Raw genomic sequence first — 19,229 nt, 5'->3', positions numbered from 1 at the left:
GACTCTACACTTGAGCCACTTCTGGCTTTTTCCATGTATGTGGTACTGAGGAATCAAACTCAGGTCTTTGTGCATGCTATGCAAGCACTTGACCACTAGGCTCCACCCCCATCCCATTTACCACTGTTCATCTATCCACAAGTGGACGCACATTGAGTTTGACACCTTCTCTCCTATTTGTAATCAAATTGTTTAAGAAACTTACAAAAAAATAGAAACTTACAAACCTAACTTTATGCATACACATGATTTCACATCTAGTGGAGACTATTGTGGGTTTTTTTTTAAGTCTTTCATTACAGATGAAAGTATATCACCCACTTTCCTGCCTGAGCTGGCTTTAAACTAGGATCTTCCTCTATCAGCCCCCGAGAAGCTAGGATTACAGGTGAGAGTCCTGCACCTGACCTGTGTCACTGACATTGTCTCTCTGTCCCTCATTGTGTCTCTGTCTCTGTATCTGTGTCCATGGCTGTTTGTATGTTTTCATCTTCCTCTCTCTCTCCCTCCCCCGGCTTCTCTTGTTCTCTTTCTCCATTTCTCTCTTTGTCTAGATCACTAGGTATATGTAAGTCTCCATCAACCCCCTCACTCATATAGAAATGCTTATTAAACACTTTCTTCCCCTGGTTATTATACATACCAGGATATCTAAATAATGGGGCAGGAAGTATGAGGGCATGTGGGGACCTTCAGCTTTGCAGTAGTGCCCCACAGCCATGGTATTAAGAAGAATCATTGTGATTTTTAGTTAAAATAAAAGAACTTACTATTGGCCCTGCATTTCAAGAACCTAGAATAACACGCCTCGAACCCCAGTGCTCGTTAGATTAGGAAAATGAAGGTCAGAGAGATCTCTTAAGTCTGAGTAGTCGAGGGTCCTTAGCCTGAGGTTCCAGACCAGGTCCTGGATCACATTCCAGTCTCACTTTCTCTTCTTGTCTGGCTGAATGTATTTGGCTGGCACCAGGCCAGCACCTTGAACTAACACCCCTGCTATGTTCCCTCTCCTCTTTAGCATGAGTTTGCATAGTATCTCACTATGAATTAAGTTCTTACAAATCTCCACTGGAACACATAGATGAAGCCATGGCCTAGTGGCCTATACGACACACTCAGGAGACTGAGATCTGAGGATTGACAGTTTAAAGCCAGCCTGGGCAGGAAAGCCCATGAGATTTCTATTTCCAGTTAAACAGCAAACAGCAAGAATTAGAACTGCAGCTCCTGTGAAATGCTTCACCAGCCTTGAGTGGAAAAGCTATGGGATAGATATCAGGCCCTGAGTTTTGAGTTGAGGAACCAGTGAGTATGCACAAATAAAAGGACACACACACACACACACACACACACACACACACACATCATAGGGGTAGAGGCACTACATTACTTTCTTATCTTCCCTTAATGGATTACACTAACATTCTCACTAACCCACTACAAAAACACTAGCTTGTAACCAGGAGGGAATCTTGAAGCATTGGCTGGAGGCTCTGCAATAAACCTGTGCTGATAGTGATGTGTCTCTGAATATTCTCCAGACTGCTTGAGAGTCTAACAAGAGCATCTGCTCAGGTCTGGGAAGAAGAGTCTGGGACCATGTCCTGGGCCATAGTTCATTAGACTGGACACTTTGAGTGCACAACAGACTTTGTGGCTAGAATGGAGGCCAGAGAAACTTTAGCTTATTCATGCCAGGGGAAATGAGCCCTCCAGGAAGGGAGAGCTCCAAGAAGGAAAGCCTGTGGTGCCAGGCTGGAGGGTGTCAAAGTATTGTGTGCCAGATGAAGACTCAAAGCTGGTTCTCATGGCAGTAAAGACCATGTGAGGCTCAGCCTGGTGCCATTTTTCTGGGAAGTCAGGCTGGGCTGTATATCCCAGGGTCTCATTGCATCCTAGGAGTCTAAGTTTCATAAACTCCCAGTTAAAGACGTCACTCTCATATTACCAGGTGCAGAGAGCCCTGTTTCCTCACAGTGCTGCAACCAGGAAGTTCCCTTTAAATGTTTTTCAAGTGGGTAAATGACTATCCTTGATGTAAGACACCGTGGTAGCCACAGATTGGGGTTTGGGAGAATAGGGGAATAGGTCCTTTAAAAATACCACAGTGGGGCCAGGAGGTTTAGCCTAGTAGTAGAGTGCTTGCCTAGCATGCACCAAGACCCCGATTCAATTTCTTGGTACCACATACACAGAAAAAGTCAGAAGTGGTGCTGTGGCTAAAGAGCTCAAGAGTTCTAGCCTTGAGGAAAGCCCAAAGACAGTGCTCAGGCCCTGAGTTCAAGCTCCAGGACTGGCAAAAAAAAAATGCCACAGTGACAAGTATAATTTAAAGGGCCCTGGATCGGGAAGGTGGCCTAGTGGTAGAGTGCTTGCCTAGCATGCATGATGTCCCAGGTCTCATTCCTCAGTACCACATGCACAGAAAAAGCTGGAAGTGGTGCTGTGGCTAAAATGGTAGAGTACTAGCCTTAAGCAAAAGAAGCTCAAGGACAGGGCCCAAGCCCTGAATTCAAGCCACAGGACTGGCAAAAAAAATTAAAAAGGAACCAGCCATTTCTAAAGGGGAAAGGGTCCATGTGGACTCTAAGGGATGAGGAATGTTGAAGGGGAATTGGTAATCTATGGGCAATAATTTCAAGGAGAAATTTCAAAATGAGCACAGTCACAGCTCCCTGTCTCTGCTCACGTGCCCCGGAGGAACTGGGGGCATTGTCCATCTGAGGGATCCTGAGACTGCTTCTTTGCAGACCAGCCCTGAATTTCTCCATTACACCCTTTCCCTCAGTGACAGTTTCTACTATCTCAATGGCTGCAGAAGCCACACAACCCCTCTGGAAGAGGGCAAAGGGAAAGTAGGAGACGGGAAAGAGCTCACACCCAAAGTGCTAGCCAATGAATTTCTCTGACTACTGCCCTATCAGTGTCACTCTCTTGCATGAACAACCTTGCCCAACCTCTTGTATGTCCCCGCCTATTCTTAGTCAGGGCCAGAAAACTTCTGCCTGGGCAAGATCTAGGTGAATTGTGCCTGTTGGTGGGTGCAGTCCTGTGAGCCAGCCATGCTGCTGGACCGACTTCTTCCCCGGCTTACTGCAGTGGTCTGTAGGTTCCTGCTTCTCCCACTCCAGATCCAGGGTGAGACTCTTGCAGGGGCCTGGTGGGAGCAAGGCACCAGAGGGAGATCTGCCACATTGTGTACAGCAGAGTTTGAGCTTGGGGAAGGGAAGCAGGGGCAGGTGGAGATGACAGATGCCATGGTGGGAAAGTTGTGCTATTTAAGCCTCCACTAAGTGCCCAGGGTGGTGATCAGCCAGCACAGAGAGAGTCATAGATGCCTGAGGACACAGAGGAGTGAGCTCAATATGAAAGAGTCTGAGGTGCACTGCCATGTGCTGGGCAGAGTCAGGGATTCTATACATTTCCCTCCTCGGTGTGCTGGTGCAGCTGTAGCTGTAACTGCTATGGAATTTGCTCATGTAATTGTCATTCATGCCATCCTGTTTCTCAGTGGGTCCCCTTCCTCACCAGAGAAGCATCCTGACATGGTGCATTAGGCTCTAGCATAGGTTTCTGGTCCTGGAAGATGTATAACTCCTCAGAAACGCATCATCAAGTTGAACTGAGATGCCCTTGGATTTCTTTCACCTATTTATTGATTCTGGGAAAGGGTTGGCTTGGCCTCTAGAGCAAAAGAGGATGTGCTCTGTGCCGGCTACAAACTCCCCAGACCCTTATCAGAAGCTCATTCCATGAGAGAATTTAATCCAGAGGTGAATGTGCAATCTTTGATCCCCTCACCCCAGAGCAAGCAGGGATGGGCCCCAGGAACTCCACTTCCTATCTAATCTGTCTTAAGGAGTTCTCTTCACCTCACCCATGGTCCCTGGCTACAAGACTCCCTCCCTTACCTACTCTTGACTAGGCTCTGGCTAGTGATTCTGATATAGTGAGTAAAAGAAAACAACTATTTATAACAGGAGGAGCTGGTGTACAAATCTTGCAATCAGAAGGCCCAGGGTTTTAAATCTCCAAAATAACTTTTTGCCACCACATGGCTCAGGTTCCTCACACCATTTCATGAGGGTTCTTGGAGCAATATCCAGATAGCTGGTCTCTAACAGGAAACTATGTTTATCCTTTACTGTAACAACTATGAAACATGAGTGGCTATGGCGAGGAACAGGGTCAGAGTTCTCATCTAGCCAAAATATCTTGAGTAGACAACAGGGAGCTCAGTGGTATGTCTTTGGACTTGGAGGGATATTGACAAATTGCTATCTATCATGTCCATTTGTGTTTGCCATTTTGTCTTCAGCCATAGCACTTGACCTGAAACTTGCTGATTCATAATAAGCTTCAGAACAGGGCTTAGGGATAGGAGAGTTACTTTTCTCATAGGAACATTTCTTTCGGGAACTTTTCTTATATAGTTACTTTTCTTATAGGAAGCTAATTGCATCTCACATCTCCATATCTGTGATATGATGTGAATTTCTATAATCTGGAGGTGATACAGGGAAAGAGAGGGTTTCAATGGAGGTAGAATCTAAACTGATGATAAAATTGTCCGTGACTGTGGACCTGACCTGATATCTCAAAACACCCAAAGGAGCAGGAGTCTAGGAGCTATCAAATATAAGCGAGGAGATATAACCCAACATGTGTAACTTGTACTTAATGATCATAATTGTACACACCAGGTTGATGTGAACCATAAAATTATTTCCAGTATCCTCACTCCTCCTTATCCACAACACAAGTAGACTAGGGATTTCATGATATGATCATAGATTTATACTTATTTTCCTTTCAGCCCTCATTGCTTCTTCTCATTTTAGAATCCTCCACTGTGAGTTCCGTGAAACTTGAAATGGTTAGGGTTAATCCCTAGAGTTCTGCTAGGGTCTGGAAAAACCTGTGAGATTGTTGGAAATGAAATAATGCTTATTCTCCCAATGTCTAAAACCCATGCTGGAATCTCCCAGAGTTTAACAGTGGTATCAAGTCTCAAATAACCTCAGAGAGGTGCTGGGAGCATGGCCTAGTGGTAGACCATTTGCCTAGCATGCACAAAACCCTGGGTTCGATTCTTAGGTACCAGATACACAGAAAAAGCTAGTTGTGCTGTGGCATTAGTGGTTAGAGGGATAGGCTTGAGAAAGCCCCACGACTATTCCCAAAACCTGAGTTCAAACCCTAGGACTGGCAAAAAAAATAAAAGAGAACTTCAGGAAGCCTGCTTGATAGAAAGGTCCTGTTCAGATCACTGAAAACCGTGGTATTGGAATAGTCATTCAGGCAGAAAGTACGTGAAGCCATTGAATCTGCAGATCCGAAGACCTGGCCAGGCTGAGCTGTGGGTGGCATAGAGTCAACAGGAGCCACAGTGTGAATGGCAGCTGATGGGGCAGATCAACCCTGATGTGCCTCTGTCCACCCACAGGCCAGGACCCAGCCAGCCCCATCAGGACCACACACACGGGGCAGGTGCGGGGCAGCCTCGTCCATCTGAAGGACATCGATGTCGGGGTCCACACCTTCCTGGGAATTCCCTTTGCCAAGCCACCTGTAGGACCACTGCGGTTTGCCCCTCCGGAGCCCCCTGAGCCTTGGAGTGGTGTGAGGGATGGCACCTCCCACCCAGCCATGTAAGTTCTCCCAGGAAGCCTCACCCGTCCAAGGCATATGCCCTGCTTCTTGGTAGAAAGAGACATGAGAGAAGACTCTGAATAAAGAGAACAACAGTGTAGCAGCAGTTCACAGAGGCAGGGAACAAATCTAGCCTCAAGGTCAGAGTTTTAATCATGAAACCAACCCTGGAATAACTGTCTTTGAATGTAACCAGGTGTCTGCAAAATACTGATATAACGAATACAATGATTTTGAAGTTCTTGAAGCCACGTATACCTTCCTTCTCCATGTCGGAAGACTGCCTTTATCTCAACATCTACTCACCTACCAGTGCCCAGGAGGGCTCTAACCTGCCTGTGAGTGTCAAGACTCCGTGGGCCTTGGTGGGAGGACATTGCTTCAGCAATGTAGTGAGAAGAACAGCCTGGGGTCTGAGACAATGTGGAACCTAATGGGAAGTTTCATTATCAGGTTCCAAATATCACTTGCCCAGGGAGGGTGACTCACCACTGGCACAGGAGAGATGGGAAGGCATTACTGTTCCCAGATGCTAGGGGGCCTAGATTCATTAATCAAACAAGAACCCACTCTACCAACTTGAGCCCAGAAGATTTACTGAGGTACCCAAGTGCTGAACTATGAGCTCACCTAAGTTGTGGGTTATCTATTGTGCCAATACCAGTATGTGATCCTTTTGACTCATACTGAGATAATTGAGGTAGCATCCTTTTTCTCTCCACTTTAGATGGGAAAGAAAGTAAGGGAAACAAAACTCCAGGATGGATCCATTCAATCAGACTTGGATTCCCGGAGAGGACCTCAAGGATAGTGATTGAACTTGTGGTCTTCACTCAGGGCCAAGTTCTGGAGGTCCTGAGGGAGTTCTTTCTCTTTTGGCAACTGCCCACAGGCAAGGCCATGGCACTGTAATGGGCACCATAGTTAGGATTGGGGTTGGATGAGCATCAATGCCAGCTGTCTTGACTTCCCCAGGTGATGGTGTGGATCCATGGTGGTGGAATGGTCACAGGTATGGCTTCCTTGTATGATGGATCCAAGTTGGCAGCTACTGAGGATGTGGTGGTGGTTGCTATCCAGTACCGCCTGGGAGTCCCGGGTTTCTTCAGGTGAGCCTGGGATTGAGCTGGACAATGAGGGCCAAGCAGAGCAAGCACAGCGTTTTGACCCTTGTCTCTGCCACTTCTCAGCACTGGAGACCAGCATGCCACTGGGAACTGGGGCTTCCTGGACCAAGTGGCTGCCCTGCGCTGGGTTCAACAGAACATCGCCCACTTTGGAGGCAACCCCAACCGAGTCACCATTTTTGGAGAGTCTGCAGGTGGCATTAGTGTGTCCTCACATGTCATGTCCCCCATGTCCCAAGGGCTCTTCCATGGTGCCATCATGGAGAGTGGGGTGGCCCTGCTGCCAGATCTCGTCTCCAGCTCCTCTGAAGCAGTCTCCTCAGTGAGTGCCTTCAGCTGCCCTAGTCCACCCTCCCTGCATTTCCTCTCACACTAAGAGCTTCTAGTTCACTCAGCTTGCTTAAGATGAAAAGGACCATGGGGGTAACTTGGGAAGTTCCTGGCAAGTTCTGAAAGTGGAGGCTTAGAATCCACATCTCTCAGCCTCCCAGAGGTTTAGTGTGGTCTGTGACCAGCATGACCACACCCAGATTCTCCCATGTGGAAATAACCAGGGAATCAAGGGGGGATGGCCTCTCCAACCAAGGTCCCTGAGCATCACAAAAGTGGGAGCGTTGTACTCCTTCAGCAATCTGCACTTTATACCCTAAGTGATATGAAGTGACTTGCAAACCTCTCTTGCTACGTGGCTTGGGCAAACCCTGCCTGATTCCGTTCCAGATGGTGGTCAACCTGTCTGGCTGTGAGCTGATGGATTCAGAGGCCTTGGTGAACTGCCTGAGAGGCAAGAGTGAAGAGGAAATGCTGGCTATTACCAAGGTCAGGCTGCCTGGTGTGGTGGGGGTGAGGAGGGGGACCTGCCTGCTACACTAGGAGCAGAAGAAGAATAAAGGGCGCGACTCATCAATACTAATATTCTGGATAAATCGCTCTGTTTTTGTATCCCGGAATAAAAGTGAAGACTAAGGGAAGCGAACTCACGTTTTGGATATTTTGGGGTGTATGTGGGAGATAATGCTGTAAAGAATTGTGATCAGGTTGATATAACATGATGACATTAGAAAATGTGACCTCAAATCCTGACCTTGGATGCCTTCTCAGACCTTCAATTTCATCCCTGCTGTGGTGGATGGCGTTTTCCTACCCAGACACCCCATGGAGCTGCTGGCCTCGGCTGACTTCCACCCTGTCCCGAGCATCATTGGTGTCAACAGTGATGAGTATGGCTGTGTCATCCCCATGGTGAGACTTAGTTCTAACTCATTGGCTGTGTGGGGAGCTCATCTATTATATGTGTGAGTGGCAGAAGATGTTTGTTGGGACAGGGAGTTATACTTTTATGACCAAACTTCATCTGTCTCCACACCATCCAGGTCACAGGACTGCTGGACACCATAAAGGGAATCAATAGAACGATCTTGCTGGCTGTTATACAGAACACGGTAATGCTCACGCTAAAGATCTGCACAGAATCCTCAATGGATGACACACCCATGTTATTTGTTCATGCAATAATGTCTGCAATATAACATGGTATAGCTGTGTGTTAGTGGTGGTGTTACACCAGAACTTAACCCTGTCCCTCCTATACTACTGTCCCACCCCAGCGCCCATGTCCCCACCCCCAGGCTGCCTCCTCCCTGCCACTGCCCTGCCTGCCTAGCCTGGCTCTCTCTCATCCTCTGGGGACAGAACCTGCCTGCTGAGTGTGCTGACCTGCTGATGCAAGAGTACATGGGGGACACTGAGGACACCCACACCCTCCAAGCCCAGATCCAGGATATGATGGGGGACTTCATGTTCGTGATGCCTGCACTGCAAGTTGCACAGTTTCAGCGTGAGTGCGTCTGTAGCTGAGGTCTGACTGCAGCAGGCAGCTCAGAGCTGTGCAGCCCAGGGAAGCTCTCTAAGGTCCAAGTCCCACCCTTGTCCTGTCCAGGCCCCAGTGCCTGGCACTTGATGTCCCACATGTCAGTACATTCTCATGGCTCCTGGAAGACACAGGCATCACTGGCACTTAAAGAAGAGGCTACTTAGTGAGTCATCTAAAACCACAAAGATAAGAAATCCATGCCATCATTTAACCAAACTTTTTACCATTGGGGTCACCAAGGTCAGTAACAGGCAATTCATGGCCTCACACAAATCCTAGACCTGTGGAACATTGACTGTGGTGACCTCCTTAGGTCTTTCAAGGTTTATTCCTGCCTTAGGCTTCACACTTCACAGTCCAGATTACAGCCAGCTTCAATCTAGCTATCTTATCATCAAAGATGAGGAAAGACAGCTGCATATGAGGGGTCTCCATGTCATAATTTGTCTGCACCTCCAGGTTCCCATGCTCCTGTCTACTTCTATGAGTTCCAACACCCTCACAGCTTCTTCAAGGACCAGAAACCCCCTCATGTGAGAGCCGACCATGGTGATGAGGTTGCCTTTGTCTTCGGGTCTTCCTTTTGTGGCAGCCCTCGTGAGTCTTCTGCATTTCCATAAGCCTGAATGGGACACTCCAGGTTAGCTGGGGGATGATTCTCCTCATGGTCTAAAGGAAGAAACTGAAGGTCAGAAAGAGGACAGGATCAATGTGTAAAATTTTACCTTTCAAAAAGCCGCAGGTGATAAGAATCCGAGCCTTTCCCAAACATGCTGTGCTCCCACCACCTGTCCCTACCTGCAGTATGGTGTCAGACCTGGGTACACAGTGTCTGATTGGAATTTAGGAATGTCACTAAATGATTCCCAGAGCTGAGGGTAGCAATGTCTTCTCATGCAGGAATACACACAGGTGTATTCAGCTAGGGGCTGGGATGAGTAAGGGAAAGTTGTGTTACTGGAGTGCCTGATACTGGGTGGGGCAGAGGAAAAGGATCAGGCCTGGTGTGGAGGATCCGATTGCAGTTGAATGGAGGGTGGAGAGCAGAAGGAGGCACCATGAAATGTTATCCATGACTTAGAGTCTTGTTCTCTCTCCTCCTTGCAGCTGGCTTTTCTGAGGAGGAGGAGCTTCTGAGCAGGAGGATGATGAAGTACTGGGCCAACTTTGCCCGGAATGGGTGAGATCAGACACCTAAGCCTCCTCCCCAGAATTGGATCCATCTAGGGCCCTAGGGGGTCCATAAGGGACCCCCTTGTGGCATCTCATGAGCACACTCGACCCTCAATTACATGACAGCTCTCCCTCAACCCCAGGACTCACTCACACACACAGAGGGCATGGGAGGTGCAAGTCACTCTCTCTTGCCCCAGAGACCTGAAAGGTGGACCACAGTTCTGTGGAGTTGTCAGCACTCACCTCTGTGAGGTGGCTCTGAGCCACATAGAACAGACACTACTGGGAGGGCCTTGTTTTCCTATGACAGAAAAGTTTCCCTCATTCCCCCACTCCTGACCCTCAGGAGGTGATTGGATACAGACTCCCAAGGCCTGAGAATGACCCTTGTCCACCCTGCTGGGAGGGTGTGTCCACAGGAACCCCAACAGCGAGGACCTGCTGCACTGGCCCCTGTTTGACCAGAATGAGCACTACCTACAGCTGGACATCCATCCTGCCGTGGGCCAGGGCCTGAAGGCCTCCAGGCTGAAGTTCTGGACCAAGACCCTTCCCCAGAAGATGCAGGAGCTCAAAGGGGCTAAGGAGAAGCACCTGGAGCTGTAGTGGAGTGGGCACCTGGAGGATGGGCTTGAGTGCATGTCAGGTCCGCATGTGGTGCCCACACATTTACCATGAAGTAGACACTGAGTCTTGAATTCACGTAGCTCTCCACCCCATCTTTATCCAGTCAGCCAGCCAACCAGTCAGTGCTTTTGTGCATCTTTCTGCATGATGTTCATGACCAGCTTGCCTGAGCATTCTCTTGTTAGATGCACTCATTTAATGCCCACATGGCAATGTAGCTGGATCAGCCCAGCCGTCCTTACTATCCGCTAACCCCACTGGTCCCAGTCCGCTTTCTTCCTTGGTCATCTCATCTTGCCATTCTCTGTCTGCTCCTAGCTCCCAGGCCTTCTTGAAATGAAGATGTGTTGAACACGTTGTCTGTAGGAGGGAGTCAAATCCCACATGGACCCTTCAGCAAGCCCCATTTTTTTCTATGTTTTTTATTTTCACTATCTAAAGATGTTTCTTTATTCTTCTTAACTTTAGGTTATTGTCACAGTGATGCACAGAGGGTTTACAGTTACATAGGTAAGGTAATGAGCAGGTTTCTCGGACGTTGTTGCCCCCTCCCATGTTTTTCTCCCACTTTTCCTTTCCCCACCTCCCTCCTAGTTTAGAGTTTATTTCCAACTTATTTGTCTTGTGTGTATCACTGTTAGATTGGTTCACTCTTTGACCTTTTTCTCATCATTTTGTTGTTCTCCTTTTCTTTTCTGCAATTCAAATAAACATATATACAATATACGAGGTACCAAAATCTGGAGTTGGAATTCATGTCCTTGGGGCCTGAACTCAGGGCCTTGACACCGTTCCTGAGATTTCGCTTGTCGAGCACTCTACCACTTGAGCCACCACACCACTTTTGGCCTTTTCTATATGTATGGTACCAAGGATTGAACCCAAGGCTTCATGTATGCTAGACAAGCATTCTACCGCTAGGCAACACTCCTGGCCCACCTGTGATGCTACTGAGCTATATTTTTTGTCTATTCTCCAAACTGTTTGTGAGTATAATTAGAGAAATTACCCAAGAAGGGTCTAGATCCATATCCTGGGCCAGAGTTCATTAGATTGTCCTCCCACCTGAGTGCAAATCAGAACTTGTGGTTGAAATGGAGGTCACAGAATCTTTAGTCAAGTCATGCCAGGATAAATGAGCCCTCCAGAAAGACTACCAAGAAGAAAAGCCCATGGTGCCAGGCTGTAGGTTTTCAATACCAGACTGTGCAGCAGTATTGTGCACCAGAGTGAAGAATCAAAGTTGGTTCTCTTAAGCAGTAAAGACCGCATGAGGTTGAATTTGGCATCATTTCTTAGGGAAGTCAGCCTGGACTGCAGTTCCAGCCCCTGCTGTCTTCCTGCAACCTAGGAGGATTCTATGAGTTTACCACTAACTGATTACTAACCTGGCTTCCCGATTACCACCGCCCCATTGTACCCTGTCTCCTCACAGTGCTTTAACCACCAAGTCCCCTTTAAATGCTTTCCAAGTGGGTAATTGGCCATGCACTTGATCTCAGATCCCAGGATAGCTACAGATTAGGGGTGGGTGAATAGGGGAATGGGTGCTTTAAAAAGTGCCACAGGTACGAGTATCTTTGATTGGGCAACTATTCCTAAATAGGAAGGGGTCCATGCAAACCCTCAAATCATGACTCTAAGGGATGAAGGAACTTCAAGATGAACTTGGTAGTCTATGAGCAATGAGTTCAAGGATGAATTTCAAAACAAGCACAGCCATAGCTCCCTATCTTTTCTCATACACTCCCCTTTGCCCCATGGGAGGTGGGGGCATTGTCCGCCTGAGGGATCCTGAGCCTGCTTCTGTGCAGAACAGCTCTGAAATTCTCCATTACAGCCTTCCCCCCAGTGAAAGTTTCTAGTATCTCAAGGCCACAGCACCTCTTGAGGAGTACAAAAGAAAAATAGGAGAAGGGAGCATTGACACCAAAAGGCCACTGAATTCCTATGGCCTCTGCCCTCTCACTGCTACTTTTCCACAGAAAGCACTTTTCCCATCACCCTTTCCAGGTCTCCTTCCCCCACTTCCTGTTAGGTCCAAAATCCTGGATGGGCAAAGTCTAGGTTGAGTTATGCCTCTGGATGAGATGCAGTGTGCCGAATAAACTCACAGAAACAGTCCCGTGAGCCAGCCATGCTGCTCGACCAATTTCCTGCCTGGAAGAGCACAGCAATCTGTGGACTGCTGATTCTCCCACTCGGGATCCAGGGTAAGACTCCTACAGAGGGAGAGGGGGAGCAGGCACCAGGGTGAAATCTGCCACAAAGTGATGAGCAGAGGTTGAGCTTGGGAAAGGAAAAGAGGAAAGGGTAGGTGGAAATGAAAATGATACTATGGGGAAATTGTGCTATTTGAGCCCAGAGTGGTGACCATATACCTCAGAGAGGGTCATAGATGCCTGAGGACACAGAGGAGTGAGCCCAATATGAAAGAATCAGAGGTGTACTAACAGGTGCTGAGCAGAGTCAGGGATTCTACACATTTCCTTCCCCTGTGTGTTATTGCAGCTGTAGCCGCAACTGCTATTGAATCTGCTCATGTAATTGTCATTCATGCCATCCTGTTTCTCAGTGGGTGCCCTTCCTCACCAGAGAAGCATCCTGACATGGTGCATTAGGCTCTAGCATAGGTTTCTGGTCCTGGAAGACGTATAACTCCTCAGAAACGCATCATCGAGTTGAATTGAGATGTCCTTGGATTTCTTTCACCTATTTATTGACTCTGGGAAAGGGTTGGCTTGGCTTCTAGAGCAAAAGAAGATGTGCTCTGTGCCGGCTACAAACTCCCCAGACCCTTATCAGAAGCTCATTCCATGAGAGAATTTAATCCTGAGGTGAATGTGCAACCTTTGATCCCCTCACCCCAGAGCAAGCTGGGGTGGGCCCTGATGAACTCCCCTTCCCTCTCCTATCTAATCTGTCCTAAGGAATTCTCTTCACTTCACTCATGGCCCCCTCGCTTACCTGCTCTTGATCAGAATCTAGAGACTAATTCTGAAATAGTGGGCTGTAGATAATGCCTGTTTATAACAGGAGGAGCTGGTGTACAAATCTTGTGATTCAGAAGACCCAGGGTTTTAAATCTCCTAATTCAAGGGTCACTTTTTGTCACAGGTTCCTCATACCAGGCCATGAAGGGCTTGGAGCAACATCCAGGTAGCTGGTCTCTAACAGGAAACTCTGAGCCATGTTTATCTTTTATTGTAACAACTATGAAGCAGGAGTGGCTGTGGCCACAGCGAGGTACAGGGTCAGAGTTCCCCATCTAGCCAAAACCTATTGCGTAGACATCATGAAGCTCAGTGGAATGTCTTTGGACTAGAGAAGATATTGGGAAATTGTTGTTTGCATGTCTATTTGTGGTTGCTCTGTTGGTTTCAGCCATACCAGGTGACATGAAACTTGCTGATTCAAAAATAGCTCCTGGAGAGTGCTTAGGGGCAGGAGAGTTACTTTTCTTATAGGAGCAGGTCAGATTTGTGAATTTCTACAACCTGAAGGTGATACTAGGAAATAGGTGGAATTGGTACTGATGACAAAATAGCCAGAGATTGTGGGCCTGCCTGGATGTCTCAAAACACATGAAGGCACAGGGGATTTGGAGCTACCAAATGTGAGCAACCATGAAAGATTCTGTCCCATCGTGGGAAAAACATAATGTATGCAGCATCCCCTTAAACAATGACCGTGATTGTACAAGCTAGGTTGATGTGACCCATAAGATGATTTCCAATGACCAGGACATGTTCAGCCCAATCCCTAGAGTCCTGCTAGGATATTGTAAAACCTGTTATATCAATGGAAATGATGCTTATCCCCCAAAAGCTGAGTCCCAAGTTGAATATGCCTAGGACTAATGATAGTGTCAAGTCGCAAAGAACCTCAGGGAGTCTGTCTGATAGGAAGGTTCTGGTCAGGTCAGTGAAAACAGTGATGTGAGAACACAGTCATGGAGGCAGAAAGTATGTAAAGCCATTGAACCTGCAGATCTGAAGACCTGGCCAGGCTGAGCTGTGGGTGGCATAGAGTCCACAGGAGCCACAGTGTGAATGGCAGCTGATGGGGCAGATCAACCCTGATGTGCCTCTCTCCACCCACAGGCCAGGACCCAGCCAGCCCCATCAGGACCACACACACGGGGCAGGTGCGGGGCAGCCTCGTCCATCTGAAGGACCTCGATGTCGGGGTCCACACCTTCCTGGGAATTCCCTTTGCCAAGTCACCTGTAGGACCACTGTGGTTTGCCCCTCCAGAGCCCCCTGAGCCTTGGAGTGGTGTGAGGGATGGCACCTCCCACCCAGCCATGTAAGTTCCTGCGTGGTGAGGGCCTCTGTGGTTTGTAGGGCACACTGGCCTGTGCGGAGTGTTTCTCCCATGTAAACCCCACAGTGCATTTCCTTCTGAATTGGAAAATTGCCCATGTAGATTTTTCCAATGGATTTGCTGAGATTCACTTGGTGGAGCAACTTTGCCAGGCTCATTGCTCTGTCATTGCATGTGGACAGTGTTAGCACCTGGTGTTAGAGCACAGAGATATACTTGTACCATAAATTGGATCATGCCAATTGTTCTCTGCCATAAGGGATGCATCCTTAGGAAATGTTCACCTTGGCTGCATGGACCTGACAATGCTCCTGGTCCAGCAGCAGTGGCTACAGATCCCTGAGGCCAGTGGTGCCAGCTCCTTGGAAAAGCCAAGCTCCACAATCACTGTGCTGATTCAACATCCCAGCCACGGGCTATGCAAAAATCTATATGCTTCCAACTGGATAGGTGATGAAAGGATGTAGTTCCTTTGGGGTGTGGATTTGGGTTTCAACAATGTCCCAATACCTATGTGTAGCTGACCTTCATTCACTGATGTTACGCTGGTATTGTGGCAGTACACCTGGCCAGGATTTCATTGGCATAAAGAAAAGTTGTCAGTGTCAATGCTTGTAGCCGATGGGGAGATTCTATGGGCTAGGATTTCCAAGGCTTAGCAGGAGAGAAATCCAATGTATCCAACTGAAGGCTTCCTGGGGATCAGAGTTCTACCCTAGCTTGAGATGGAGACCTTCACCCATCCAAGCCATGTGGCCTTCTTCTTGATAGAAAGACACATGAGAGAAGACTCCGTATAAACAGGGTACCACTTCAACAGTGGTTTACAGTGGCTGGGAACAAATCTAGCCTCAAGGTCAGAGTTTTGCCCATGAACCAAACACTGGAATAATTGTCTACTATTGTTAACAGGTGTCTGCAAAATGCTGATACAATTCTGAAGCTCTTGAAGCTAACTAAACCTCCCTTCTCCACATGTGAAGACTGCCTTTATCTCAACATCTACTCACCTACCAGTGCCCAGGAGGGCTCTAACCTGCCTGTGAGTGTCAAGACTCCACGGGCCTTGGTGGGAAGACATTGTTTCAGCAATGTAGTGAGAAGAACAGCCTGGGGTCTGAGGTAGTGTGGAACCTAATGGGAAGTTTCATTATCAGGTTCCAAATATCACTTGCCCAGGGAGGGTGACTCACCACTGGCACAGGAGGGATGGGAAGGCCTTACTGTTCCCAGATGCTAGGGGACCTAGATTCATTAATCAAACAAGAACCCACTCTACCAACTTGAGCCCAGAAGATTTACTGAGGTACCCAAGTGCTGAACTATGAGCTCACCCAAGTTGTGAGTTATCTATTGTGCCAATGCAGTATGTGATCCATTTACTCATAGTAAAGTGAGACAAATGGGAAAATGCCCCTTTTCTTTCCACTTTAGGTGGGAAATAGAGTAAAGGCACCCATGGATTCTTGGAGCCATTAATTCAGAATTCCATTTCTGGAGTGGACCTCAAGGATACTAACTGAACTTGGGGCCCTCACCCAGTTGCCAAGAACAGGGGGTTCTGAGGGAGTTCATTCTGTATTGGCAATTGCCCACAGCTAAAGCCATAAACAGTGCAATGGATGCCAGAGGTAGGATGAGAAACAATCCTAGCTAACCTGACACTTCCAGGTGATGGTGTGGATCCATGGTGGTGGAATGGTCACAGGTATGGCTTCCTTGTATGATGGATCCAGGCTGGCAGCCACTGAGGATGAGGTGGTGGTCATTATCCAGTACCGCCTGGGAGTCCTGGGCTTCTTCAGGTGAGCCTGGGATTGAGCAGGGCAATAGGGACCAAGCAGAGCAGGGACAGCGTTTTGACCCTTGTCTCTGCCATTTCTCAGCACTGGAGACCAGCATGCCACTGGGAACTGGGGCTTCCTGGACCAAGTAGCTGCCCTGCGCTGGGTTCAACAGAACATCACCTACTTTGGAGGCAACCCCAACCGAGTCACCATTTTTGGCGAGTCTGCAGGTGGCACAAGCGTGTCCTTACATGTCCTGTCCCCCATGTCCCAAGGGCTCTTCCATGGTGCCATCATGGAGAGTGGAGTGGCCCTGACACCTGGACTCATCTCCAATTCCTCTGAGATGGTTGTCAAGGTGAGTGCCCTCACCCATTCAGCCCAGACCCTGTTTCACCATTCATCCTCACAGCCTCTAGTTCTCTGTTTTGTGGGACCAAAAAGGAGATTCCTCAGGAATGCCTCCTTGTGAATTGCTGAGGTGTTGGGGGTTGGAATCCACACCTCTCTGTCTCACAGAGGCTGAGTATGTTCTGTGGCCAAATCCCCTCATCCTTAACAAAATTAGGTAAGTAAGCAGGGGGGATTTGCCTTCTATGCATCAGGGAAATGGCAACAATTTCACGGCAACCCCACACACCCCTGGGAGATTTAGGAGCACCTACACCCATCTGGGTCTGGGTAACTCCCATCCTCCTGCCTGGAAGGGTGAGACAGCCCCAACATGGTTGCTTTCGAGAGGATAGACAATATGTCTGGCTGTGAGCTGATGGGTTCAGAGGCCTTGGTGCACTGCCTGAGGGGCAAGAGTGAAGAGGAAATGCTGGCTATTACCAAGGTCAGGCTGAATGGTGTCTGGGTGTGGGGGGGAGGGAACCTTCCAATTGATCTCTGAGGAGGAAAGAAAAAGTGTGAATCACCCAGCGCTAATTCTCTGAACTAGTGGCTTTGTTTTTATATTCCTGGATACAAAATGAAGATGAAAGGAGGCTACACAAGTCTTGGATCTCTTGCCAAGTGTGTGGGAGGGAAAGCTGAGAAGAATTGGGATGGGATGGAAGTAACAAGAGAACATTAGAACGTGTGTGGTCCGTGCTCTCCAATCCTGATCACGCATGCCTCCTCAGTCCTTCCAGATCATCCCTGCTGTGGTGGATGGGGTTTTCCTCCCCAGACACCCCAAGGAGCTGCTGGCCTCGGCTGACTTCCGGCCTGTCCCGAGCATCATTGGTGTCAACAATGAGGAGTATGGGTGGCTCATCCCCACGGTGAGACTTCGTTCTCATGGGCAGTCTGGGGAGCTCATCTGTCATGTGTATGAGTGGCAGGGGGTGCATGGTGAGGCAGGACAGGAAATCTTCATGACCATGCCATTCTAAACTTAAACTGTCTCTTCACCACTTAGCTCTCGGGACTTGCTGACACCATAAAGGGAATAAATAAAACGACTTTGCCTGCCTTTATGCTGAGCGCGGTAGAACGCCTGGTAAGGATCTGAACATCTAGCCCAATGGAGAGCTCACCCCAAGGCATTTTTGAATGCAGTAGCTTCGAGGAATATAAGATGGGATATACCAGAGTATGTCCCTTTCCCTCCTAGACTCATGTCCCACCCCAGGGCCCATCAACCCCCCCCCCACCAGGCTGCCTTCTCCCTGCCTAGCCTGACTCTCTCTCATCCTCTTGGGACAGAACCTGCCTGCTGAGTGTGCTGACCTGCTAATGCAAGAGTACATGGGGGACACTGAGGACCCCCACACCCTCCAAGCCCAGTTCCAGGACATGATGGGGGACTTCATGTTTGTGATGCCTGCACTGCAAGTTGCACAGTTTCAGCGTGAGTACGTCTGTGGCTGAGGTCTGACTGCAGCAGGCAGCTCAGAGCTGTGCAGCCCAGGGCAGCTCTGTGAGGTCCAAGTCCCACCCTTGTCTCTGAAGGCCCCAGTGCCAGGCACTTGATGTCCCACATGTCAGTAATTCTCATAGGTCCTGGAAGACACAGGCATCACTAGCACATCCAAAAATCAGACATTAGACAGTTAGAGACTGGTCCAAGGCCACACAGATAAGAAATCCGTGCCATCCATTTAACCAAATCTTTTACCACTGGTGTCATCAGAAGGATGGTAGTAGCATGCAATTCATGGCCTCAAAGATCATTCCAGAAGCTAGAGAATGGAACATTGGCTGTGATGGCCACCTTAGGCCTTTGCAAGGTCTCTTCCTACCTTAGGCTTCACACTTCACAGTCCAGATTACAGCCAGCTTCAATCTAGCTATCTTATCATCAAAGATGAGGAAAGACAGCTGCATATGAGGGGTCTCCATGTCATAATTTGTCTGCACCTCCAGGTTCCCATGCTCCTGTCTACTTCTATGAGTTCCAACATCCTCACAGCTTCTTCAAGAAGTAGAAACCCCCTCATGTGAGAGCCGACCATGGTGATGAGATTAGCTTTGTCTTCGGGTCTTCCCTTTGTGGCAGCCCTCGTGAGTCTCCTGCATTTCCATAAGCCTGAATGGGACACTCCAGGTTAGCTGTGGGATGATTCTCCTCATGGTCTAAAGGAAGAAACTGAAGGTCCGAGAGAGGACAGGATCAATGTGCAAACTCTCACCTCTCAAAAAGCTGAGGTGATGAGAATCTGAGCCTTTCCCAAA

General features: G+C 48.4%; 1 protein-coding gene and 1 pseudogene across 3 annotated transcripts; both read left to right on the top strand.

Moving 5' to 3' along the window:
- Window positions 1–3,004: 3,004 nt before the first annotated feature.
- Window positions 3,005–11,194, top strand: LOC150047011 (acylcarnitine hydrolase-like). Of its 3 annotated transcripts, none has more exons than XM_090357495.1 (12): window positions 3,005–3,138; window positions 5,447–5,651; window positions 5,849–5,990; window positions 6,628–6,761; window positions 6,843–7,101; window positions 7,500–7,598; window positions 7,881–8,021; window positions 8,153–8,221; window positions 8,472–8,616; window positions 9,112–9,249; window positions 9,760–9,832; window positions 10,248–11,194. In XM_090357495.1, the coding sequence occupies exons 1-12, from the start codon at window positions 3,063–3,065 to the stop codon at window positions 10,432–10,434; spliced, it is 1,668 nt and encodes a 555-aa protein (XP_090213621.1). In that variant the 5' UTR covers window positions 3,005–3,062; the 3' UTR covers window positions 10,435–11,194. The 3 variants fall into 3 exon arrangements, with proteins under 3 accessions (XP_090213621.1, XP_090213620.1, XP_090213619.1); XM_090357494.1 differs by lacking the exon at window positions 5,447–5,651 and having other exon boundaries at window positions 3,117–3,138; window positions 10,248–10,463; window positions 10,924–11,194; XM_090357493.1 differs by lacking the exon at window positions 5,447–5,651 and having other exon boundaries at window positions 3,117–3,138.
- A 1,398-nt stretch (window positions 11,195–12,592) lies between these two features.
- LOC150047010 (pyrethroid hydrolase Ces2e-like) overlaps window positions 12,593–19,229 on the top strand; it is a 20,384-nt pseudogene continuing 13,747 nt past the window's right edge.

Source organism: Megascapheus bottae, chromosome 24 (genome assembly GCF_031878675.1).
Source record: "Megascapheus bottae isolate mThoBot1 chromosome 24, mThoBot2.hap1, whole genome shotgun sequence".
Lineage (NCBI taxonomy): Eukaryota > Metazoa > Chordata > Mammalia > Rodentia > Geomyidae > Megascapheus > Megascapheus bottae.
This window is presented reverse-complemented; position numbering and strand designations above follow the sequence as displayed.

What these genes read in the sequence shown, in the direction of transcription:
- LOC150047011 (XM_090357495.1), top strand. Translation starts at nt 3,063, where the DNA reads ATGCTGCTGGACCGACTTCTTCCCCGGCTTACTGCAGTGGTCTGTAGG. An exon ending in TCTCCCACTCCAGATCCAGG is followed by an intron (nt 3,139 to 5,446) that starts GTGAGACTCTTG and finishes GTCCACCCACAG; the next exon opens with GCCAGGACCCAGCCAGCCCC. An exon ending in GGCACCTCCCACCCAGCCAT is followed by an intron (nt 5,652 to 5,848) that starts GTAAGTTCTCCC and finishes GAATGTAACCAG; the next exon opens with GTGTCTGCAAAATACTGATA.